Source organism: Pocillopora damicornis, chromosome 14, assembly GCF_964200805.1.
Source record: "Pocillopora damicornis chromosome 14, jaPocDami1.2, whole genome shotgun sequence".
Lineage (NCBI taxonomy): Eukaryota > Metazoa > Cnidaria > Anthozoa > Scleractinia > Pocilloporidae > Pocillopora > Pocillopora damicornis.
This window is the reverse complement of record NC_142683.1, coordinates 5,238,853-5,258,618: the sequence shown is the minus strand read 5'-3', so window position 1 is coordinate 5,258,618 and position 19,766 is coordinate 5,238,853. Positions and strand designations below refer to the sequence as shown.

Genomic DNA, 19,766 nt, shown 5'->3' with positions numbered 1-19,766 from the left:
GGGGGGGGGGCATGTAATTGCTGAGGCTTGACAGCTTTAGCTCAGTTCCAAGTTTTGTACTCTGATAGAGCACACTTTTGTACTTTGAGAGAGCGCCCTCTTTCAACCAATGGCAGCGCGCGCTAGATCCGAACTTTATTGTAAGAAAGTGTAAGTTCGACTTTTAAAAATTCGACCTAATTCACAAGTGCAGCGGCCACATTGAGAGAGGAACGAAACCGTTAAGGACGAAGGGCTAACGCTCGAAAAGTCAGCTTTAAAACTCTTTACGGTAGCCAATCAACGTTATCAACTCAGGTTGATAATACTTCATTACCTTGTTATACTCTCCTACCCACGCAGCACCACAGTTTCTTCAGAAACTTACTCCCTTTAATCATTAAGGAGAGGGATCGTTATATGGAGATAGCAGTGTAATGCAACACATGATTGCAAGGGTTAGGGTGAGATCAACAGTAAATCAAAATTTTAAGAATATGCCATTGCGCACATTTTCTTCTTTTAAAAGTGTGGCACTACTATCCTTTTCGGACAAATAAAACTGAGGTAAATTACAATTTTTCGCTGAATAAATTTAATGTTGGAAAAGGTTCTCTGCAATCTATTAGGATCAACCACTTAGAATTGTCCCTTCCATCTAGTGTTCTAACACGAAGAAGGAAAGACGGAATGGAACTTCCATTACCAATGACATATTTGCCTTTGGACTGAATCCTCCCGGTTAATCAAAGGTAGAAAAGACTCTAAGTTAGCAACAGTGAATGAAGATCGTCAACTTAAAGCGATCATCAAGAACTATTTCTCGGTGATGTACAGATTGCAGGCAGAGGAGTCGGGTAACTTTACGCTTAGCCGCATCTGAAGGGGTGGGGGGGGGGGGGGCAGACGTAACAAAGGACCCAATTTCATCATACCTGATGGTTTTGGTCTGTAATTTGTTTCTTTTCAACCCAGACTTAAGTTTAAGATTCTTCCAGGTTGTGCAGTTCTCTCCTGGCCGAATGAATTGCCTTCAATGATATATCCTTCCACATCAGAGATGATCGCGACCCGAGCTCTGATGAATTTGGAATTATTTGGGTTAAAAATCGAAATAAATCTAACTGATATATCCATTATTTACCGAGATCCAAGCTTTCAATATCACTTATGGGTGATAAAGATATGAATAAAAATTCACAAGCAGGAAGTGACCGTTCAGTCAACTTCCTCTATTTATTAATAACCCTTTAACGCCCAAGATCAGATTGGTAATTCTCCCCTCTATCTGTTACACGTATCCTTGTGAGTTAGTTAGGAGAATTTAACAAATAGATTCCAAGTTGCCGTGCGTCTGTTCAGTAATAGATCGCAGATGACGTCAAAATGTGGTAAGAACAAAAAAGTGGCACACGAGGCGCAGCCGAGTGTGTCACTGATGTTCTTACCACATTTTGACGTCCTCTGTGATCTATTACTGAAAAGATGCACGGCAACTTGGAATCTATTTGTTTTATATAATAAAAGAATTTTAAAAAGTTTTGATGATGACGTCATCTATACGTCTGTCCTCCAATAGATCATAAGTGAGAACCAATCAAAACGCGTGCATAACTGAGCTTATTATTTAAATGGTGTTAGATCAAGATAACAACTTCAACCTGATAAGTTTGAATATTCCCATAAGCTGTTTGGTGGATAATGTAAGGATATATAATAGGGAGAAGTTTCATGTTGATCACTTCTGGGAGTCAAGATTTACAATAGCCGATCATCCAAGACCACAGCACAAGTACAGTTTGGTTTAAGATTATTAAAACAGTCAATGACCACAAAATAAGGATTACCATATTCGGAAAATTAATACTTGGAAGTCCTTTTACTTGGAAGTTACGTTGAAGACCGAAACGTCTCCAAGAACTCGTTATTCACCTATTAATAAAAAATTTAAGTTATAATACCTTATTCAGCATTATTAACTATGTATAAGGTCGGTTGCACTCCATAATCGAGGTATGAAGACTTAGCCTAATGTTCTGTGCTGATCAATATTCGATAAAAAGGAAATTTTATTGAGAAACTGCGTTAAAATATCTGCAAGCAAAGATGACACCACAATAAGGAACCTTTTGCGGTTGCAAGTTGTTTGTTGACTTCTAACAGTTTTTGAAAATGTCACGCTGGCGTTTTTACTACCGAAGTAGTAACTAACAATTTTTTTTCCAAGGGCAATTTTGTAGGATGGCCACATCGAAAGAGTATTTCGAGAAATCTCAGGAATGCGCCATTTGCCTGTAAAAAGTGCCTAGAGAGACTGGTGACTAGAGTTGACCGAGGTGTCTACGAGATCACGTGCCCGAAATGCAAGCGAAAGAGCGCGGTATGCAGAAACTTCTTTATGATATCATTGGCTTTTGGAAGGCGAAGACTAAAAGTTATTAGAAGCTACTAATAATGAATACCAAGAGTCTCAATGATTTTGAATGTCGATGTCATTTCTGCAATAATGTGCTCAAGCTGAATCAAAAATCTGAAAGAAAAAATAGTGTAAAGCCTACCAGAATAACTGGACTGATTTTTTTGTATATTTTAACCTCTTTGTTTTAGATGTAGCTTGTGTTAGCAAAAACTATTTAAAAAATTGGGAATTTTTTGTACGTTTCTGGATACTTTTAATACTCTTAATACTTTTGGTAATTGTATTAGTTTTATTCCGTATTTGTCATTAGATTTGAGACTTCTTTTTAAGATAATGATCACACATCTAGTTGCATGTCAAGTCTAATCTCGTAACCAGATTTTTCTTACAACCTCTTGGCCGTAGAGGTCTTGGTACGAGACTATGTCGAGGCAAGACAACAGATGTAACTGCAACTAGCAAGACCGAGTCACGCTGTAATAGTACTTACCGTGAATTTCAGGAGCTAACAAAGCATTTAAAACACTCTTCTTCCAACTTATAGATGCTATTGTGGTAACTTTTAGGTTACCACTTTGGATACAACAGTTACAGCGTGGTTGAAATTATCGAGTATGGGGTATTTTCCTCGGCTTCTTGAATGTCGCAGACAGAGATTTCTTGTGTGCGGGGTCATCTTTGGATTGTTTTGCGTCGCCTGGATCTATATTAATGTGCAAGGGCAGACTACAATCGAAAACGTTTCTGGTGATGTAAAACCTTCGTTTCTCGGTCATCATGGAGTATCCGAGAATGAGCGAAGAATATGGCGGAAAAAATTCTTCGCCGGGGTAAAGAAAATTCTGGGTCAATTCAAGGAAAATCGAAGCCACCCGAGGGAGGGCCACGAAAATGACATAAAGCTATCAGAACTCAAACGTATTCGTAGTCATCCAAGGAAGAGTTTTGAAGTTGCAGCACACAATGGTTTGTTTCACTTTTTTGAACCTGGGACATGTGACGCTATTTCCCCAGAGATGGTGCTGTATAACAGGATATTTAAGACAGGCAGTGAGACGGTGGGAACACTATTTCAGTTTGTGGCAACAGTGATGGATTATGACTATGCCAAGAGTAAGTTGTCCTTTCGATTATGTGCGCTAATTGTACGTGTAGCTTAAAGGGGGGTTTCCCAAGAGAGTTGGGTTGTGTTACATTTAACCTCTCTTGATGTGACATAGTGGGAATAGAGACAAAAAGAGATTTAATTCGTAACCTGGTGATCGGCCAATTTTCCGATTCCGTACTTGTTTTAGGCGGTAATCACGTGATTCGATTGCTGTTCGGAAAAAATAATTTCGAGTGATTTTTTTCAGCAAAATTAGACGAGCCCTCAGTACGCGTGCTGTTTGAGAAGTTTACGAATGGCTATGCGCGGAAATTTGATAGCAGAAGAGGGTTACTTATTCCAAATCACGAGAAAGATTATGTGGATACTTATTACTGAAGTAGGCGAATCACGTGCAAAAATGATTTATTGAAACTTATTTTATTTGTCGTAGACAACTACCTTCAATCAAAACAACAGTTTTTTTTTGTTAGGTCCAAAGTCCAATTTTCACACTTTATGGACTGATTATCACACCTCTACTCTCTAAGACCCTGTAACCTGAATTTTGTGTTCTCTAAGCTAATGAGAATGGAGAAGACTTTTTCTCTTGTATATAATCAACTGAAAAACCTCTCTGTGGATCGTGATAGGTGTGAACTCCGTGTACGGAGAGCGTGACTTTTTTTTCCGAGACTCGTGAAATGGAAAAATATCATTCATGACCTCACCGCGTGACAGCCCTGTTACTTCCGGTTCCACGATGGAAGAGCTTGACGTTCCTTTTAGACAGAGGTCATGTTGTGACTGGTTTTCTTCACAGCCGTTAGGTTGTCTCGTCACACAACGCACTCTATCCTTCCCCCTCTCCCTTTTTTGATTGGGTGAAAAATCGTAGATGCTAAGGCGAGTTTAAATGAGAAAAAGTGTCGCGTTTTTCGATAAATTGTGAGTTGTTTCATCTGACTAGAACTAAATTAAGGACAATTATTGAGCCCTCCCACTCAGTCAATAAGTAGTCTGTGTCTGGAAGGAGGCGATGTTGTGGCGAGTAATTTAGTGTTAACAACTGAGTTGAAAACGTAAATTGGCCACCATAAAGAGTTGAAAGGCTGACGTTTCGAGCGTTATTGGATTAACGAATTATCCCCAAATTGATATTCTTCTTTATTCTCATCACTTTTCTGGTTGATATTGTATTGATATTGTAAGGAGAAATTCTGTCTTGGTCATTCATGATAGTTGGAGGGTTAATTGCGCGCGCCCTCGCTGAAAGAGTGCTACCACATTGGCAACTTAAAGTACCAGAACTTTGAGAACAACGAAATTATTTTGAGGGAATCCTCGTAAATGTTTCTTTTTGCTTTTGCTTTTCCTAAGGAACGACTGAAGATTTTTATGATGAGGGCATCTCTGATCCTTACCCAATGATCATTGAGCGAGCAGCCCGAGCCATTGGCAATAAAATCTTTTACAACGCACACTTTTATTTCCGCGATAACTTGAAAATTCAACGGACTCATACGTACATCAATCAGGTTAGAGAGCCAGTTTCCACATATATATCTCATTACGCTTACATGCACAATACAAGGCATCGACCTGCGTGGCGAATAAACAAGATGATTCGAAATGGAGAGTTGAACGAGACAATCCAGCAGTGCTTCGAGAGAGAAGGCCAAGGATGTAAGAAAAATTTGATGACGCGTTTCTTTTGCGGTCCTGAGAAATTTTGTAAGAACGATGGAAAGAATGCTCTTAAAAGAGCCAAAGAAAATATTCTTAAGCACTATGCAGTTGTGGGATTGTTGGAGCACTTTCACCTCACTTTAAAGGTTCTACAAAGGCGTCTACCTTACTTTTTACCTGTTTTCCCGAGGAATTCTGATGTTAAAATGAACCAAGCTGTGAAGAGAAGTTCCAGCTTTGTGAGTGAAGAAATGATGTTAAGGATTAAACAAGCAAATTGGGCAGATGTTGAACTTTACGACTTTGTCAAGCAATTGTTTTGGAGACAAGTAAAAGCGTGTGGGGTATCATGAAAGAAGTATTTGATGAGATAAAAACCTACGTCGAATTCTAATAAGCATTATTAATCGCCTGATGTGAGGGTTGCAAGAATTTTATGGAAGGGAGGGTCAGATGGTTTTCAGGGGAACTGGGGAGAGTTCAGTCGTCGCTTACAAAGTATAATTAAAAGTGGGGATTAGTATAGAAATTAACTGAGTCTAAAGAGGGATCATTAGAATACTACAAAGCCTTACGGGGAGCGGAGTGGGTCAGGTAAATTTTATCATGACACGAGCAAAATCCTCCGAACACCCTCCCCCCCCCCAAAGGGAAAAAAAGTAATGGCTTATTCCTCATTTCCAGGAAGTTTCTATTCTTCGGTATCGGTAATGGTAATGACAAGTTCCACTGACTGACTATTACTGATAGGAAACGAGCTCATGGGGACTCAGACCTTTTCATTTTTCCCACGCTCGTGGCAAGACGAAAAACATCATTTCTTTATCGAGCTCAAAACTTATCGTCTTTCCTTTTCTATTTACAAACATGACGCTATCGACATTGCTGGTCCTAGCAGTATGCAGGGCACGTGTCATATGAACTTCATAATAGATCTCACTCACCGTGGAGTCTCTGTAGCTCAGTGGTAGAGCATCGGAGCGCGGAATCCGAAGGTCTGAGGTTCGATTCCTTATGGGGACTCAGAATATTTTCTTTGTCCCACGCTCGTGATCTGAAAATTATCTCTCTTTAAGAAACGATATGTATCTATAATTGAAAAGAATGTCTTTAAAACGAAACGAGAATAAAATGAAATAAGGGATACACTTAGAACTTCTTTCTAACCCTTCCTAAATTCCTTCCCAGACCTTATCTTCGTTCCCATTGCCAAAGTTTAAAAGAAGCCCTTGGGACGCTCAATGCCTTTCTTTATATGTTCTGAGAAAAGCGTGCAGAAAAATAAGCTACTATTCTTGTTATTCGATATTGCGTGACATCATGTTGCGTTGCGTTACATTACAAACTGTCTCAGTTCTTTGAGGAAATCACCATATAAGAGCATTAGCATTCAGCGTTGTCTTTTGGTACGCTTCTCCCTACGAAGAAGCATAGAATAAATCAGTTCAATGATATGTTGCTGATATTGCTTAGTTCTTTATCAGTGCTACTGTACTATATGTAGCCACATTAGAAGTGTATCTTTTTCAAGATTGCACAAACTCTCTTTATTCTTCATATGAATGACTGTTATTTGGGACACGTTTATTCAGTGGTAGACCACCAACTAAGTCCTTTTTTCATGAAACAGCAGTTTTTTTCCTGCTTTCATATTCGTTAGGTTTCCGTAGATCAGTCCCGAACCCGCGCCGGCGGACGTAAAGTTTCGAGGAGTCCCGAAAGTTTCCTTGCTGGTGAGCCGTCATTAATCAGCGGTTGCAGTTTGACAGCTTGGTCGCAGAAGTGCCAAGCAGTTTGCGGCTGGTAAGGCGTTAGGTCTCGAGAAGGATGAAAATGAAGTCGTTCATTTTGATGGGCCTCCTTAGCCTCCTGATAACCACACATGCTGCTGTCGGTGACGAAGAGGTTGCAGAGGAACCAATGCTAGAGCCAAAACTGTCACAAGAGTCGGAACGCGAGTCAAACGCCAACGACGCGCCATCGGAAGAGGTCAACTCGGAACCTCCAACGGATTCAGCAGAAAACTCTTCCGAAGATGACAAAAAATATGCTCTGGGGTCATTATGTAACTATTGTACCTATTGCAAGGTAGGTGTCGTTGTTAAACTAGATATTAGGAATGCCTGACGTGATCAGATACAAATTTTCGTACGAGGAATTTCTGTACGGTGCGAACCGTTGCGGACTTTGATCTCGAGATCACAGTGAAGTATGCATCAATCAAATTCCGCATATTATTCCTTTGCTAACGATCTTTAAGTAGGATTTAGCATGAGAAATGCATTTCTTTCTAAAAGTTCCCAGTCTTCGCCTGTGTGGACGTCGGTTTTTTTCGTAAAAGAATCACCCCCGCTCTGACGTGATCAGATGATGACAAACTGATGACTCCGTTAAAAAGTGAAAATGATCGCAACGTCAGACAACGTTAAAACAACCAGTGAGATTTAGCTTAGCTTGTGAGCTTTGCCACCCTTTGTCTCTTCAGGTCACTTGAAAAGTTGTTCTTCCGTGTATCCAAAATGAATTATTCATGTGTAAACAAATATTTGACAACTTGTAATTAAAAGCATTGAACATACTACCCGTCGTAATCCTAAGTTTTACCGGATAACGACAGGTGCTCACGTAGGTACTCATACACATCACAGGCTTGGTACTCATGTGCTAGGTGGTGAAGTGTTCTTTCCATGAATCATCCTTCTTTAATGGACAAGTTAACCCTTTTATTCCTAGGAGTGATTTACTTGCAACTTCTACCCATAACATCCATACATTATCCATGAAGCAGGTCTGATAATATTTAGATAAAAGATTTATCATGATCTAACAATTAATTCTTGTTACCAAGTTACAAGGAAATGTGCAGCAGCGAAGCAAGAGAATTAGCAATTGTGGGATCATGGGAGTTAAAGGGGTTATTAAAATTTGCTAGTACCCTTCATGTTGTAACTCTGATAACTCACTTTTTTCTGGCAGTTTTGTGAATTATGTGGCAAGGATTGTCCCTGTGAGAAAAGTAAGAAAAAGCCAAACTGTCACTTGTGCAAGGTGGGTGAAAGGTTTTTAATCTGTAGACCACCCCTGCTAAAATAATTTGAGGGCAAAATTTATAATTATCACCTTTTAGAATCATTACCTCTGTCAATAGCTTATTATGAGAAGTTCAGTGCCAATTTTTTTATTGTAATTATATTTCTATCATGAATTTAGGGTAATTTTTTCCCTTTTGTAATTATTCTTTGACATTGATTTTTTAACTAGGTAAATAATTAAGGCAGCTTGTTAAAGAATCTTGCATTCTGTTTTAAGCTGTCCTTAAATTGATTGAATTGACTAGTTCAATGTTATTAATTTTGAATTTATATTTAAGATAAAGTACTGGTATGTGTTACTAGAAAACATGTTACAGTCCTCAAGAATGAGCAACATACTGGAATTTCATTAAGGAATAATTTTTTTCTTTTTTTCATATGTTTTGTGAAGTGATCAGCTTTGTATTATTTTTTAACGTTTTGTTTGTCTTTCTGTTTGTGTCTACAGTATTGCAAATATTGTAGCCTTTGCAGTGTTTGTGACACAGTTTGCACTCCAGGTTAGTTCTGAGAATCAATAAGATATTAAATCCTATCAATAGAGCATAATTGTTTTTTTTTTTTACAATTAGTATTATTATTTGAAAATCCTTTACCCTTGCTTGATAATAGGCTTCAAATACTTACAACAATTTTATCAAAATGAATAAGTTCTTGTGCAATTTGAAACCCTTCAAATTACAATGTTTTTGCTTTTAAGAGAGTAATATTTAAAATGTTGATGGAAATGTTTAACATGAAACCAAGAGGATGTTAGTTGCCAGCAAAATTCTGAGTATATGTATAAAAAAAATAGAAAGACACAATTTAGCAGAATGATTCAGGCTCTGTAAATTCTGAAAAATTATGTTGCAAAGTATTGAGGGGTCAGTTTTTCAAAACAACAAGGAGCTGTTTATTACATTTAAACACTTGTGGTAAAAATTATATGAATATCTTGCACAAGACAGCTATTCACTTTTGTTTGTTTTGACCACAGGGGGAGTTATCGATGTTGTGAGTTCAGCTATTTACAGGTAAGTTCTATATTGGCCTATTAACAAGAAAACAAATATTTAAATGTGAAGCCTGAAAATATTTAAAAAGCTAGTTCTAGTTAAGTGGCATCATATTTGTAGGTCCTTCATAGAGTAAAAACCCACACGGTAAAAGAAAAAAACATCCACTCAAGGCATAGCCTACATGTAGTGTGTCACTGATGTTCCTGCCACATTTCGATTTCTTAGGTGATCTATTAAAGAAATAAAAAATGAGCTAAAGGGGAATGCTTCTTGCACTTCTCAAGTGTTCTTAAGAATTCCCAAGTGTTTATATAACTCAACAATGCTTGAGGAACAAGTTTTTTTATTTCTTTTATAAAATGTATGGTGAATTGTGTGCGCTTGTACTAATGACATAGGCACATGCTTTATGGAAATATAATGAACTCATTCTGACCAATCACAGTGTGCACATTTCTCTGAACATTTTATAATACTGAATATAAACACGGCAACAAATCATCTGTTTTTTCTATGTAACATACAAAGAAAATGTTTTTAATTTTGAAATCATTTATACATTTTTCCTCCATTCTGATATTAATAACAAGCTGAATTCTACACAGGTTTTGATTGAGTCTTATGATCTATTCAAGGACAAACGCTTACATTAATTTTCTTGGTTTGTGACAAATTCTAAAAAAAGCTGACTTGTTACGCATTTTGATCATATCTCAGTACTGATCTTAAGAACAAATAGATTCCATGTTGCTATGTGTCTGTTAAGGAACAGAGCACAGATGATGTCAAAATGTGATGAGAACAAAAAAGTGGCATACAAAGGACACTTGAAAGTGTCAGTGATGCTCTTACTACAGCTGAAACAGACCCACAGCAATATGAAATCTACTTTTTTTTCAAGATAATAAAGCAAAAAAAAAAAGTTAATGGTGAGGTCATCTATAGGTATACCAAAACAGTGTCTTTCTCTACTCATGGTTAAGTCACCAAAAGACATAATTCTGTTAACACATATGTATTTTTTCCTGTAGCTCTCTTCCATCTTTTGACAAAGATACAAAAGAAAAAGTCGACAATGACATCAAATCAGCCAGGAAATGGATCAAGGAATACCTCTGATGATTTCTTTAAAGATACACAGGATTGCAAAAATGTTGACACTTCAAAAAGTGTCTACAGTGAATGATGAGACCTTGCAGCTCTCTGCCTACATATATATATATGATAACACCATTAGCAGGTAGTGAATGATGGAAACAATCCACACTTTCCTCAATGAAAAGGACTACTACATAAAAGGTTTTCATGAATAGTGAAAAAAGTGAATCACTGAATGTGAATCTGCACAAACGTTTCTCACAAATTAGTTGGGTCTCATTACATGGATCATGCTTTTTAGGTGTGAACATTTTTGCAATTAAGTGTATACTGATCCAATGTACACAGTTTTTAGAAATTTTTATTATTATACAAAGGTTGCTGACCTTTTCAAAGGTCCTTTTAATGCTTACATATTTGCTTCAAGTATTGAAAAAAAATTGCCTTTGAATTGATTTTGTGGAAAAGTTTATCTTGTTTATGAAAAGAAAAATAGCATTATTGAGAGTAAAGCAACTTAAAGCTTACTATTAAAAATTCTGATTTTAGGACAAATTTGAGTTGGATTTTTATGTATAATTATTATTATTATTATTAAAAATAATTAATAAATGTTGATGAATTTAACTTATGATTGTTAGAGATTCTTGTTAAATCACTGATGGTTACAGGAACAAAATCTCCCCTCCTCAGAAAAATTGTCGTAGAAAAATTTGCATCTCTGCTCTTAATCAAAAAGCACATACCTCTCCAATCACATTTTATTAGTTCCAGTTGACTTTAATCATTATGAAAGATGAGCATACATTGTTGAAAAAATGCAGTTTCTTTATTTTGAACATCTGTTTGATGCTATGAATCTTTTAGACACAATAAGAAAAAGTACTAAACCTTTCTAATTTTGCCCTCTAAACTGAAGACATTTTACACTTATAGGCCAAACACTTCAAAAGTAAGTCTTCCACTGTTTGCCTGAGTCTCTTCTCAATGGGCAAAATGTACTGTCTACTTTGAATGTGTTAAACAATTTGAGGTGGTGTGTAACAAGTGTCACCACACAAGGTTAATTTAAGTTAGCTGGAAACGGTGTTCCAAAATGGCCACCAACCATATTCAATGTGCTTAAAAACCAAACACTCAAAAGCCATAACAATTGTGACTGCAATGCTAAGGTTATAGAGAAATCCAGTAAAACAGTCTTCTGGAACAGTCTAACAGTACAATAATTGGAATTGTCATGCCATACCCACTATTTCAAAATTCAATTTATGGTCAACACATCTGTGAAATTAGTTCTACTGCAAAGAGGGAAAGTTGGTTTCTGACTGCTTTGAACACAGTTGATAAGTGTTTCAGAAAATTGTTCTAGCCTGTAAAGCAGCTTCTCTGATTGAGTCATACATAAGATGATGTAAGAGGAACTCTCTGTGTTTCACTATGGCTTCATTTTCCTGATGTCAAAATCATTAAATTCCAGCACACTAATGTTTTTTTCATTCTTGAATTCACATCGATCAATTCTTGATTGTGGGCTTCCTGTGACTCTCAACCATTTTCTCCTAGGATGAAAAATAGACAATTTAGAAGACCATTTCATCTTTTACTTGCCTAAAGAAACACTTGATATTGTGAGGAGAAATTGGTTATTGATTGTCTCTGTGTGAGAGGGTTCAAAGCCCCAGAAGGTGAAATAAAGATAAGTACAAGTCTATGATTCGAAGTGAATCCAATCAAACTTGTTTTCACAAAAGTACCTCACCTGGCCTCACAGTGGGAGGAAAGGTTTTTGCAACTTGGAAATCAGTTTCACCTCCATTATCTAAGTATCCACTCTGCACTGTCTGCCATACATGTCTTATAACTTAATCTCTATAAGAATGTAGTATCACACGAAAACATCAAGCGCCTCTGATTGGCTGAAGACGAGCACATTTTTCATGGAACACAAGTGCAAAGTTTAAATGGCATTCCCTATGTAAGTTTTGTCTGTCTAAATTTTCTGTGATGCTTTTTCATGTAAATAAATAGTAATAACATAATTTTTCACTAGTAAATTTTTCAAAGACTACAAATTGCACTTGCCCTACCAGCTCGTGAAATTTTGTGATCATTGAAGAATTCACTTTACCTTCCTCCACCCCCTTAGTCTAGGTAGTATATTCATAATAGTGTGGGGATATCTGGTTTGGCATTGACAAGCTGATAGAAAGATTACTTGAAACTCAGAAAATCGTAAACATTTGAAGTTGTCCTTCAATAGCATGTTGATTAAATGGATGATTTGATTGAAGCCAGATGAGCTACTATATCTCTTTTTTATTTCAAGCTCTCGCCTATCTACAGCATAGTCAAGGAATGACATTGCCAAGGATCACCAAAAACTTGGAATGGAAAAGAAATACAGAAGCTTAAGGCCTCAATCGAATCAATAGTTTTTCAGATGATAATTAATTGTTTTAACAACAAACCACAAACTGCTAGGGTGATTTATAGGTGGTTTTGAGGTTTGCTCCAATCTGTATGCTGAACATTTTTATGATTGATCACTCCTCAATTGACCTCTCAGAAAGAAGTGGTCACCCTTTTCTGAGTGTTTTATTACATCAAGAAATCTAAATTGAAACATTTCTTACATGAGACGAACATTTGCAGTCTCTCCCTGAAGCTGTCCAATCACTGTGTTGTGCGGTGTGTTCATTACCCAGCCAACCAGTTTGTGTTTGGTGGCATTAATCTTGGTGTACTTAAAAGTAACAAGAATCAATTACTTATAGTTGCTGACCGGTTTTGACTTTCTTTGACGGTTTTTAAGATGAGGGTACTCTTATCATTGAGCATAAGCTGATTATACTAGAAAAGCATTGATTACCATTATATTTTCTCAATTAATCATTACCATAACTACAATTTCCTCAAATGTGATTAGTAACCTGCTTTCTTTTACAATAATTATTCTGTAAAAGCATAATTGGACAGTTGGCTGTCATTCGACACCTGTAATGTAAACTATTAATAGGTAATTACATGATTTCTCATGTAATTTGGGGTGAATAAGCACTTGTAAATTTTTCAATGACGGCAAATTGCACATCCCCTACTATTTCAAGTGATTCTGTTTGCAATTTAGCTAAGCTTATTTGCATCAAATTGTACCAGATATTACTAACACAAATTGGACTCCACTCTGTCCTATTACCAGTATTAATTCCCAGATCTCAATTACATGCAGCCCTCTCATGAACTGCAGATCAATTTTTGCAGGAATGCCTTCTAATTTATGTTGTTGACTTGCTGTCCAGCTAAATAGGAAAACTCCATTGGAAAGCACTGTTGCCATTTACTGCTGATTTAATTTAATTTTTAATTTACTTAAGAAAACGTTCCAATGAAAAGTCATAATCTTTTCAGAAGATCAAGCAACAGGTTCCTGCAGCTGGACATGAGGACAGTTTGATGTCTGGGTCTTGGAGAAAAATCAAACCAAAAACATTGAAAGAAAACTGCATTCCCTCTGTGGATATCAAGTTGCAATTAACACCGCATTCACAGTGCTAAGTTTGAACCCCAGAGCTGGAGTTGTTTAATCAAGAAAATATTACCTTTCGAAAAAATACACCTGAAAAAAGGAAAAAAAAAAACGTGCATCAGAATTAAACAGCTCAGTTACTTTGAAATATGAGAGTGAGTCAGTTCATAAAGTTTACAAAACCTTCGATTTTCTGTCATCATTAAAAGCGTTGGCAACTAGTTTCTGTAACCGTTAGGGATTTAAGGAAAATGAACAAGGAGAGGTGGGGAGGTCTATATGTAGAAAGGAAAGCCTACAATGAAATTGAGATATTAAAAAACCTAAAAACCTTATTTCGCTTATAAGCTTCCGAGGTCATTTTCCACTCTTCGTTGGATGATAAAGCTGAGCTGTTGCTTCGTTATCAAGCCATAGGCTTCATCGATTGAATGCGTGTTAACCAAACTTACCTTGTACCTTCCCAAAAACCTCAAAGTCCACTGAACAGAGAGAGCTTGCCTTTCTACCAGCCGCCATGTTTGTTTACCGGCGTCATAACAACGCCATTATATAAAAGTTACCAAGTGTCCTTAAGCTCATTCCCAGTAGCTGCTCAAATTAAATCATGGAGGTGAAGAGACGGTACACGTGCGATCGTGAATTGTTCTAGTAATTTGAGGAATTCTGATCTGTAAACATGAATCCTCTAGTTCGTTCACAGAATCTTTGTTTCCCACTGAGCTCTCTGTCAGATGATGTGGTCTTGTATCTCGCACAATATCTCAGTCCGCGCGAAATAGGCATCATGGCACGACTAAACCGACGTTTCCGGAAAATATTCAACTCTCCTCATCTCTGGAGATATATCAACTTAAAGATACGACTTCACGATAGAAAGATTGCCTCCGAGGTCATAGAGATCCTTAAAGTTAGAGGTATAAGAAACCTGGAATTCGAAAATATGGTGCACTCATATTTAAAACCTTATGAAACAAAAACCGTGCAGCCACTTTTATGTCCTCACCTTGAGAAACTTACCTTTAAAGTTACGACTCAATTTACTCTCGAAGCTCTTTACAACGCTGCTTCCCAGGGAAAACTTAATCTCAGGAGGCTTGCATTTGGAACTGTGGACATAAAGTTACAAAGAAGGATAAAACGGACCTTTGAAGAAGTGTTGAAAAGCCTACCCTCAATTGAAGAAGTGAGCTTTGGAAGAGTGGATGTGAATGACGTAAGCGTGAAAATTGTTGGTAAATGTGCTTTTTTGTGGAAAATTATTTATTGGTGAAATGTTAAATAATCTGCAAAGTGTAAAGTTTTTCATAGTACATAGAAATGCCATTAACTCCCATTTATGGTATATATGTCACAATGCTGTCATCTTCCTACAAGGGGATGTTGAAGATAGACTTAAGAATGTGTTTCTTCATCTTTATCATTACTGTGACAATGAGAGAGCCAATGGTGCTGATATAAGTTGATTATTTTAATAAGATGGTTACCAATCCCCTTTTAAAGAGTGACCCTTTTCTTCATCATCATCATCATCTTTTTTTTTGTCACTTCCAAAGTAACATTTTTCCCATTCAACAGAATGATGAAAGAAAGTGACCTCCAAGAAAATGCTTGGCACTGGTTGTTTGAAGAGGGGAAAAGGCTATCCACATGATAAATCTTTATCCGGTGGATAGTGCAGAGCGTTTTCCTAATACTTATCCGCTGGATAGCGATTTATGGGTTGTATAGTGTTGTCTGTCCTTTATACAACTGAGCCCACGTTTAAAGGGGAGGCCACCTTGGTTGTCAATATGTAATTAAGTTGAGGATGTGCCGATTGGTGAATTCTGACTAATTTCATTTAAAATTCAATCACTTTTTTTTTTTTTAATCTAAAGGAGCTAGTTGAACCAGTGATCAGTATTAGGAGGTAATTCCAAATTTTAGCCCCTTGAAAGGGATGTAGTCAATAACAATTGGCTATTCATGTGTCATAGCAGTGAATTTGACCATCAAGGAACTTGGAGGAAACAAACTGAGAAACATCAAAGGCACTAGCTGGTTGTGATATTAAAATATACATTGAATGTAGCCATTTGCAATGCATTAATATGGAAAACATTTGTTGTCTTCTTTCCTCTTAGTTAGGAGGCTCAAATCCACTGGCAGATGATGTGCAGAGGGCTTTATGCTGCAGTGGGAAATTGACAAGCATCTCACTTGTATGTCAAGAGTCAGTAGAGATGTCTTGGCTCAAAGCAGTTGTCAGTAGTAATCCACACTTGCGAAAGTTGTGTCTGAGTTTGATATGGCTCACAGATTATGGTGAAGCAGGTGAACTGTCTATTTTCCTTTTTTTAAGGTTTGCATACATGGGCTGCGGTATTGATAACATGCTAAGTATTTTTTTAAAATTTGTTTTAGGAGAATTACAAGATGTTGAACAAGGTGTGTTGTCTAGCCTAGAAACATTTGAATTACATGTACGCGACACTTATCACAACAGCAGAAGACTAACAAACCACATTCTTGATTGGGCATTTCCAAGTAACAAAGTACCATACGATAACCTTACAAGCTTGGATGTGACATGTCCCCATAATCCCATTATGTTTACACAGCTTCTTAAATTTCCTGCTTTGAAGAGGCTGAATTTGACTGGTTCATTTGTGCCCAAAGAGCAATCCCTATGGGATTTTCCCAATTTCCAAACCTTGGAGTGGTTAGAACTAAATAGCTGCCGTGGAATCAGTGGTGATCAACTACACTTTCTGTCTCAAAAAGTGGGAAAGACTCTCTGCTACTTAGGCCTGGCACAAATTCCAATGATTACCAACAATAATCTACGAGAACTGGCCATTATGTTTCCTGTTCTTAGAACCCTTGATCTGAGTGCATGTTCAAGAATCACAGATGCATTGCTGGTGGAGTGGTACATTAAGCACAATAGAAATGAATGGCCAAAGTTGAGAAAACTCATTTTGAAAGGTTGTGAAGGAATCAGTGTGGATGTTGTAAACTCAGTACGGTTAAAGACAAGAAATCAACTTCTCGTTGACTTGTGAATCCTCTCGCTCTTTAGAGAGTTTGCAATTGTGGAACCTTTTCTTAACCCTCAACATGCAAACAGCAGTATGTCAAGTATCCATGCTGTTCTTTATGTATTTCATATGGTACTGACAACAAGAATTTGTTTGAAAATCAAGAGCTTCTTAAGGTGAAAGCCATTTCCTTTATTCCCATGACCTACTTGCTTGATTTAGGGAGAAATTTAAAGCTAGGTACTCTTTGGGGTTAACTTGAGTTTCAAACTATTTTAATGATGCATTTGAAGAACGTATTCTGGGAATGTAGCTCAGAATTGAATTTCAAAAATGCAATTTGGAAACAGTGTAGAGGGACCTTTGAGGCTGCATTTTGAAAGTGCATTTGGAAATTCACTTTTGCATGTACTTCAGGGATGCACTATGAGAATAAATCATTGCTGTAAGAAATCTTGAACGACTGTTCTAACTTCGGTGCTGCCTAAACAGAATATAGATATTTATTACATAGGTGTTAAAATTTGATGAACAAATCATTGCTACATTATTCAAGAAACACTAAAGCATTGAAAAGACAAATGAATAAAGAGGGTAAGTTTCTAAAGAAACTTAGGTGCTACACTGCCAGAACAAGATGAAAAAAACACTAGAAAGCATAAGAGGTCAAATATCTATCATTGACAATATGTCTGTACACGCTAAAACGCAGGCGGAGCATGACAGAAGACTCAAAGAGGTACTTAAGAAACTTGAGAGTGCTGAAGCAACTCTTTATACTGGAAAATGCGAATTTTCAAAAAGAAAACTCAAGTTTGCCAGATATGTTCCCAACCAAGATGAAAAATTTGCAATTGGGAGAGGACAGATTCCATCCACATCATAGATCCTTCCCAAAATGTGAGTGACATGCGCAGACTCCTCAATATGGTCGACCAGCTGTGGTATCCAGTCCACTGCCCAGACAATTGTAGTTCATTTTGTGCATGCGCATACCGTTTTGAACAAAGAATGCCACGTGTTTGTAGTTGTCAGAAAGTTTAGTTATTAAAAGAGTGCATTATATAGAGGCGGTGGCTACACGGGCGACGAGGATAACACACAACAGTAGCAACAGAGGTTTGCAAGAGTGGCCAACAAGCGAAATACTGCGACGCGTGAATCCATCGCTAGACAAGCAAACATGTCTGACACGGAACAACCACCACCCAACTAAGCAGGTGCAATGCAAGATATTAAAGCAACAAGAAACCTAATATCTCAACCATTCACCCCAGGAGATAACCCAATAGCCACAAGAAACGTGTGGGACGACTGGCTCTTAGAAATTGAATGGGAATTCAGATATTTCAAGATTACCGAACCACTCGACTATAAAGATGCACTTATAATTTATGGCAGAAAAGAACTCGCTCGCCTGGAGAAAAGTTTACCAAATCTGACAGATGGCGATTAAGACTACGAAAATTTGAGAAAAAGCTGAACGACCACTTCAAGCTAAAAGAAAAATAAATACTACCCAAGATACGTCTTCCTTAATATGAGATCAGCCCATGACGAAAACAACTAACCCCTGTGCTGCTCGGTTAAGAGAGAAAGCCAACAACTGCGACTTCAAAATTGCGATGAACGAATCGTGGACCTTATCCAAACAATAGCATTTACTCAATGTCATCTGAGAGACTCTCAGCCCAGTTATTTAGGGGACAGGTTGCCGTCTCAGCCAGTTCACTTCTTAAGTGGCACCATGACCAATTCAGAGAAAAGATACAGCCAGACAGAGAAAGATGCCCTGGCAGTACACTGGGCAAAGCGCAAGTTCAGCATTTACCTCCTGGGAGCACCAAAATTAAAGATCATTACAGCCCACAAGCCATTTCTCCCAATGTTAAACAAGGCAACCACGCGACTCCCACCAAAAATTGAAAAATGGGTAATGGGAATGCAAGATGACCAAAACAAAGCAGACTATAGGAGGAAAATATGGGTACCCAAGCATGAACAGTATGATTGAACAAATCATAGGTCACTGTTATGCTTGTCAAGTTACCACAAAACAGGCAGGAACCCGTTAAAGTCACAGACACGTGGGATGTTATAGTTGTAGACTTCAGTGCACCATACCCTGATGGACACTACAATCTAATGGCCATGAAGAAGAGAACAAGATGTCCTGAGGTCGCGAAGACCCACTCAACCACTTCTAAACCAACCATGGAGAAGCTCAAAACAATGTTTGCCACTCATGGCACCTAAAGAGAGCCGAAAAGTGACAACGAACCACCGTTCAACTCCAGAGAATTTGCCAAGTTTGCTAAAACAGCGGGATTTCACCATCAATGAGTTACCCCGGAACTCGTACGCGCTAATGGCGAAGCCGAAGTTTCATGAAACTGCCTAATAAGACACAACCTCAAAGGCAAGCACATTTAAGGCTGCTGAACCTCTCACCACACCTGAGGTCTCAAGAGCTTTTCAGACAATCTATACAATCTATACGCGAGGACCATTGAGATGGCCAAAAGTTCTTCAGGTTGATTCTGGGCGTGAATTCATGGGTGAAGCCACAAGAGAAATGGAAAAGCATAATGCGACGATAAGAAGAGGGAATGTGAAGGTTTACAGAGATCAGGGAATCGTCGAACAATTCAACCAAACTTCAAGTGAACGTCTCTTCACTTTCCAATAGAGTCAGGAGATAAACTTCAAAAACTTCCAGAAATTGTTTCAGCTTTGAATAGTGAAGTGACCAGGTTGACTGGAAAGAAAAACTGTGGATGCTATCAAAGAAAAGTTAGTTGACGCAAAGAGTTCAACTTTTTATTCAAGGCTGTTTGCCTGAAGAAATTCTT

At 37.7% G+C, this 19,766-nt stretch overlaps 4 protein-coding genes across 4 annotated transcripts; 3 read left to right on the top strand and 1 right to left on the bottom strand.

Moving 5' to 3' along the window:
- The first annotated feature begins 2,830 nt into the window (after positions 1–2,830).
- LOC113676797 (heparan sulfate 2-O-sulfotransferase hst-2-like) lies at positions 2,831–6,280 on the top strand. The gene is made up of 2 exons (XM_027193509.2): positions 2,831–3,511; positions 4,866–6,280. The coding sequence occupies exons 1-2, from the start codon at positions 3,013–3,015 to the stop codon at positions 5,525–5,527; spliced, it is 1,161 nt and encodes a 386-aa protein (XP_027049310.2). The 5' UTR covers positions 2,831–3,012; the 3' UTR covers positions 5,528–6,280.
- A 552-nt stretch (positions 6,281–6,832) lies between these two features.
- LOC113676768 (uncharacterized) lies at positions 6,833–10,996 on the top strand. Its single transcript, XM_027193463.2, has 5 exons — positions 6,833–7,262; positions 8,151–8,222; positions 8,715–8,766; positions 9,246–9,282; positions 10,299–10,996. Exons 1-5 carry the CDS (start codon positions 7,002–7,004, stop codon positions 10,384–10,386), a joined length of 510 nt encoding a protein of 169 aa, XP_027049264.2. The 5' UTR covers positions 6,833–7,001; the 3' UTR covers positions 10,387–10,996.
- Positions 10,997–11,177: 181 nt separating this feature from the next.
- Positions 11,178–14,453, bottom strand: LOC113676788 (acylphosphatase-1-like). The gene is made up of 4 exons (XM_089193453.1): positions 14,344–14,453; positions 13,965–13,981; positions 12,999–13,108; positions 11,178–11,924 (listed from the first exon to the last, which is right to left on the bottom strand). The coding sequence occupies exons 1-4, from the start codon at positions 14,408–14,410 to the stop codon at positions 11,801–11,803; spliced, it is 318 nt and encodes a 105-aa protein (XP_089049579.1). The 5' UTR covers positions 14,411–14,453; the 3' UTR covers positions 11,178–11,800.
- Positions 14,454–14,467: 14 nt separating this feature from the next.
- On the top strand, positions 14,468–17,525 carry LOC113676767 (uncharacterized). The gene is made up of 3 exons (XM_027193462.2): positions 14,468–15,107; positions 16,018–16,207; positions 16,298–17,525. The coding sequence occupies exons 1-3, from the start codon at positions 14,571–14,573 to the stop codon at positions 16,936–16,938; spliced, it is 1,368 nt and encodes a 455-aa protein (XP_027049263.2). The 5' UTR covers positions 14,468–14,570; the 3' UTR covers positions 16,939–17,525.
- The last annotated feature ends 2,241 nt before the right edge of the window (positions 17,526–19,766 follow it).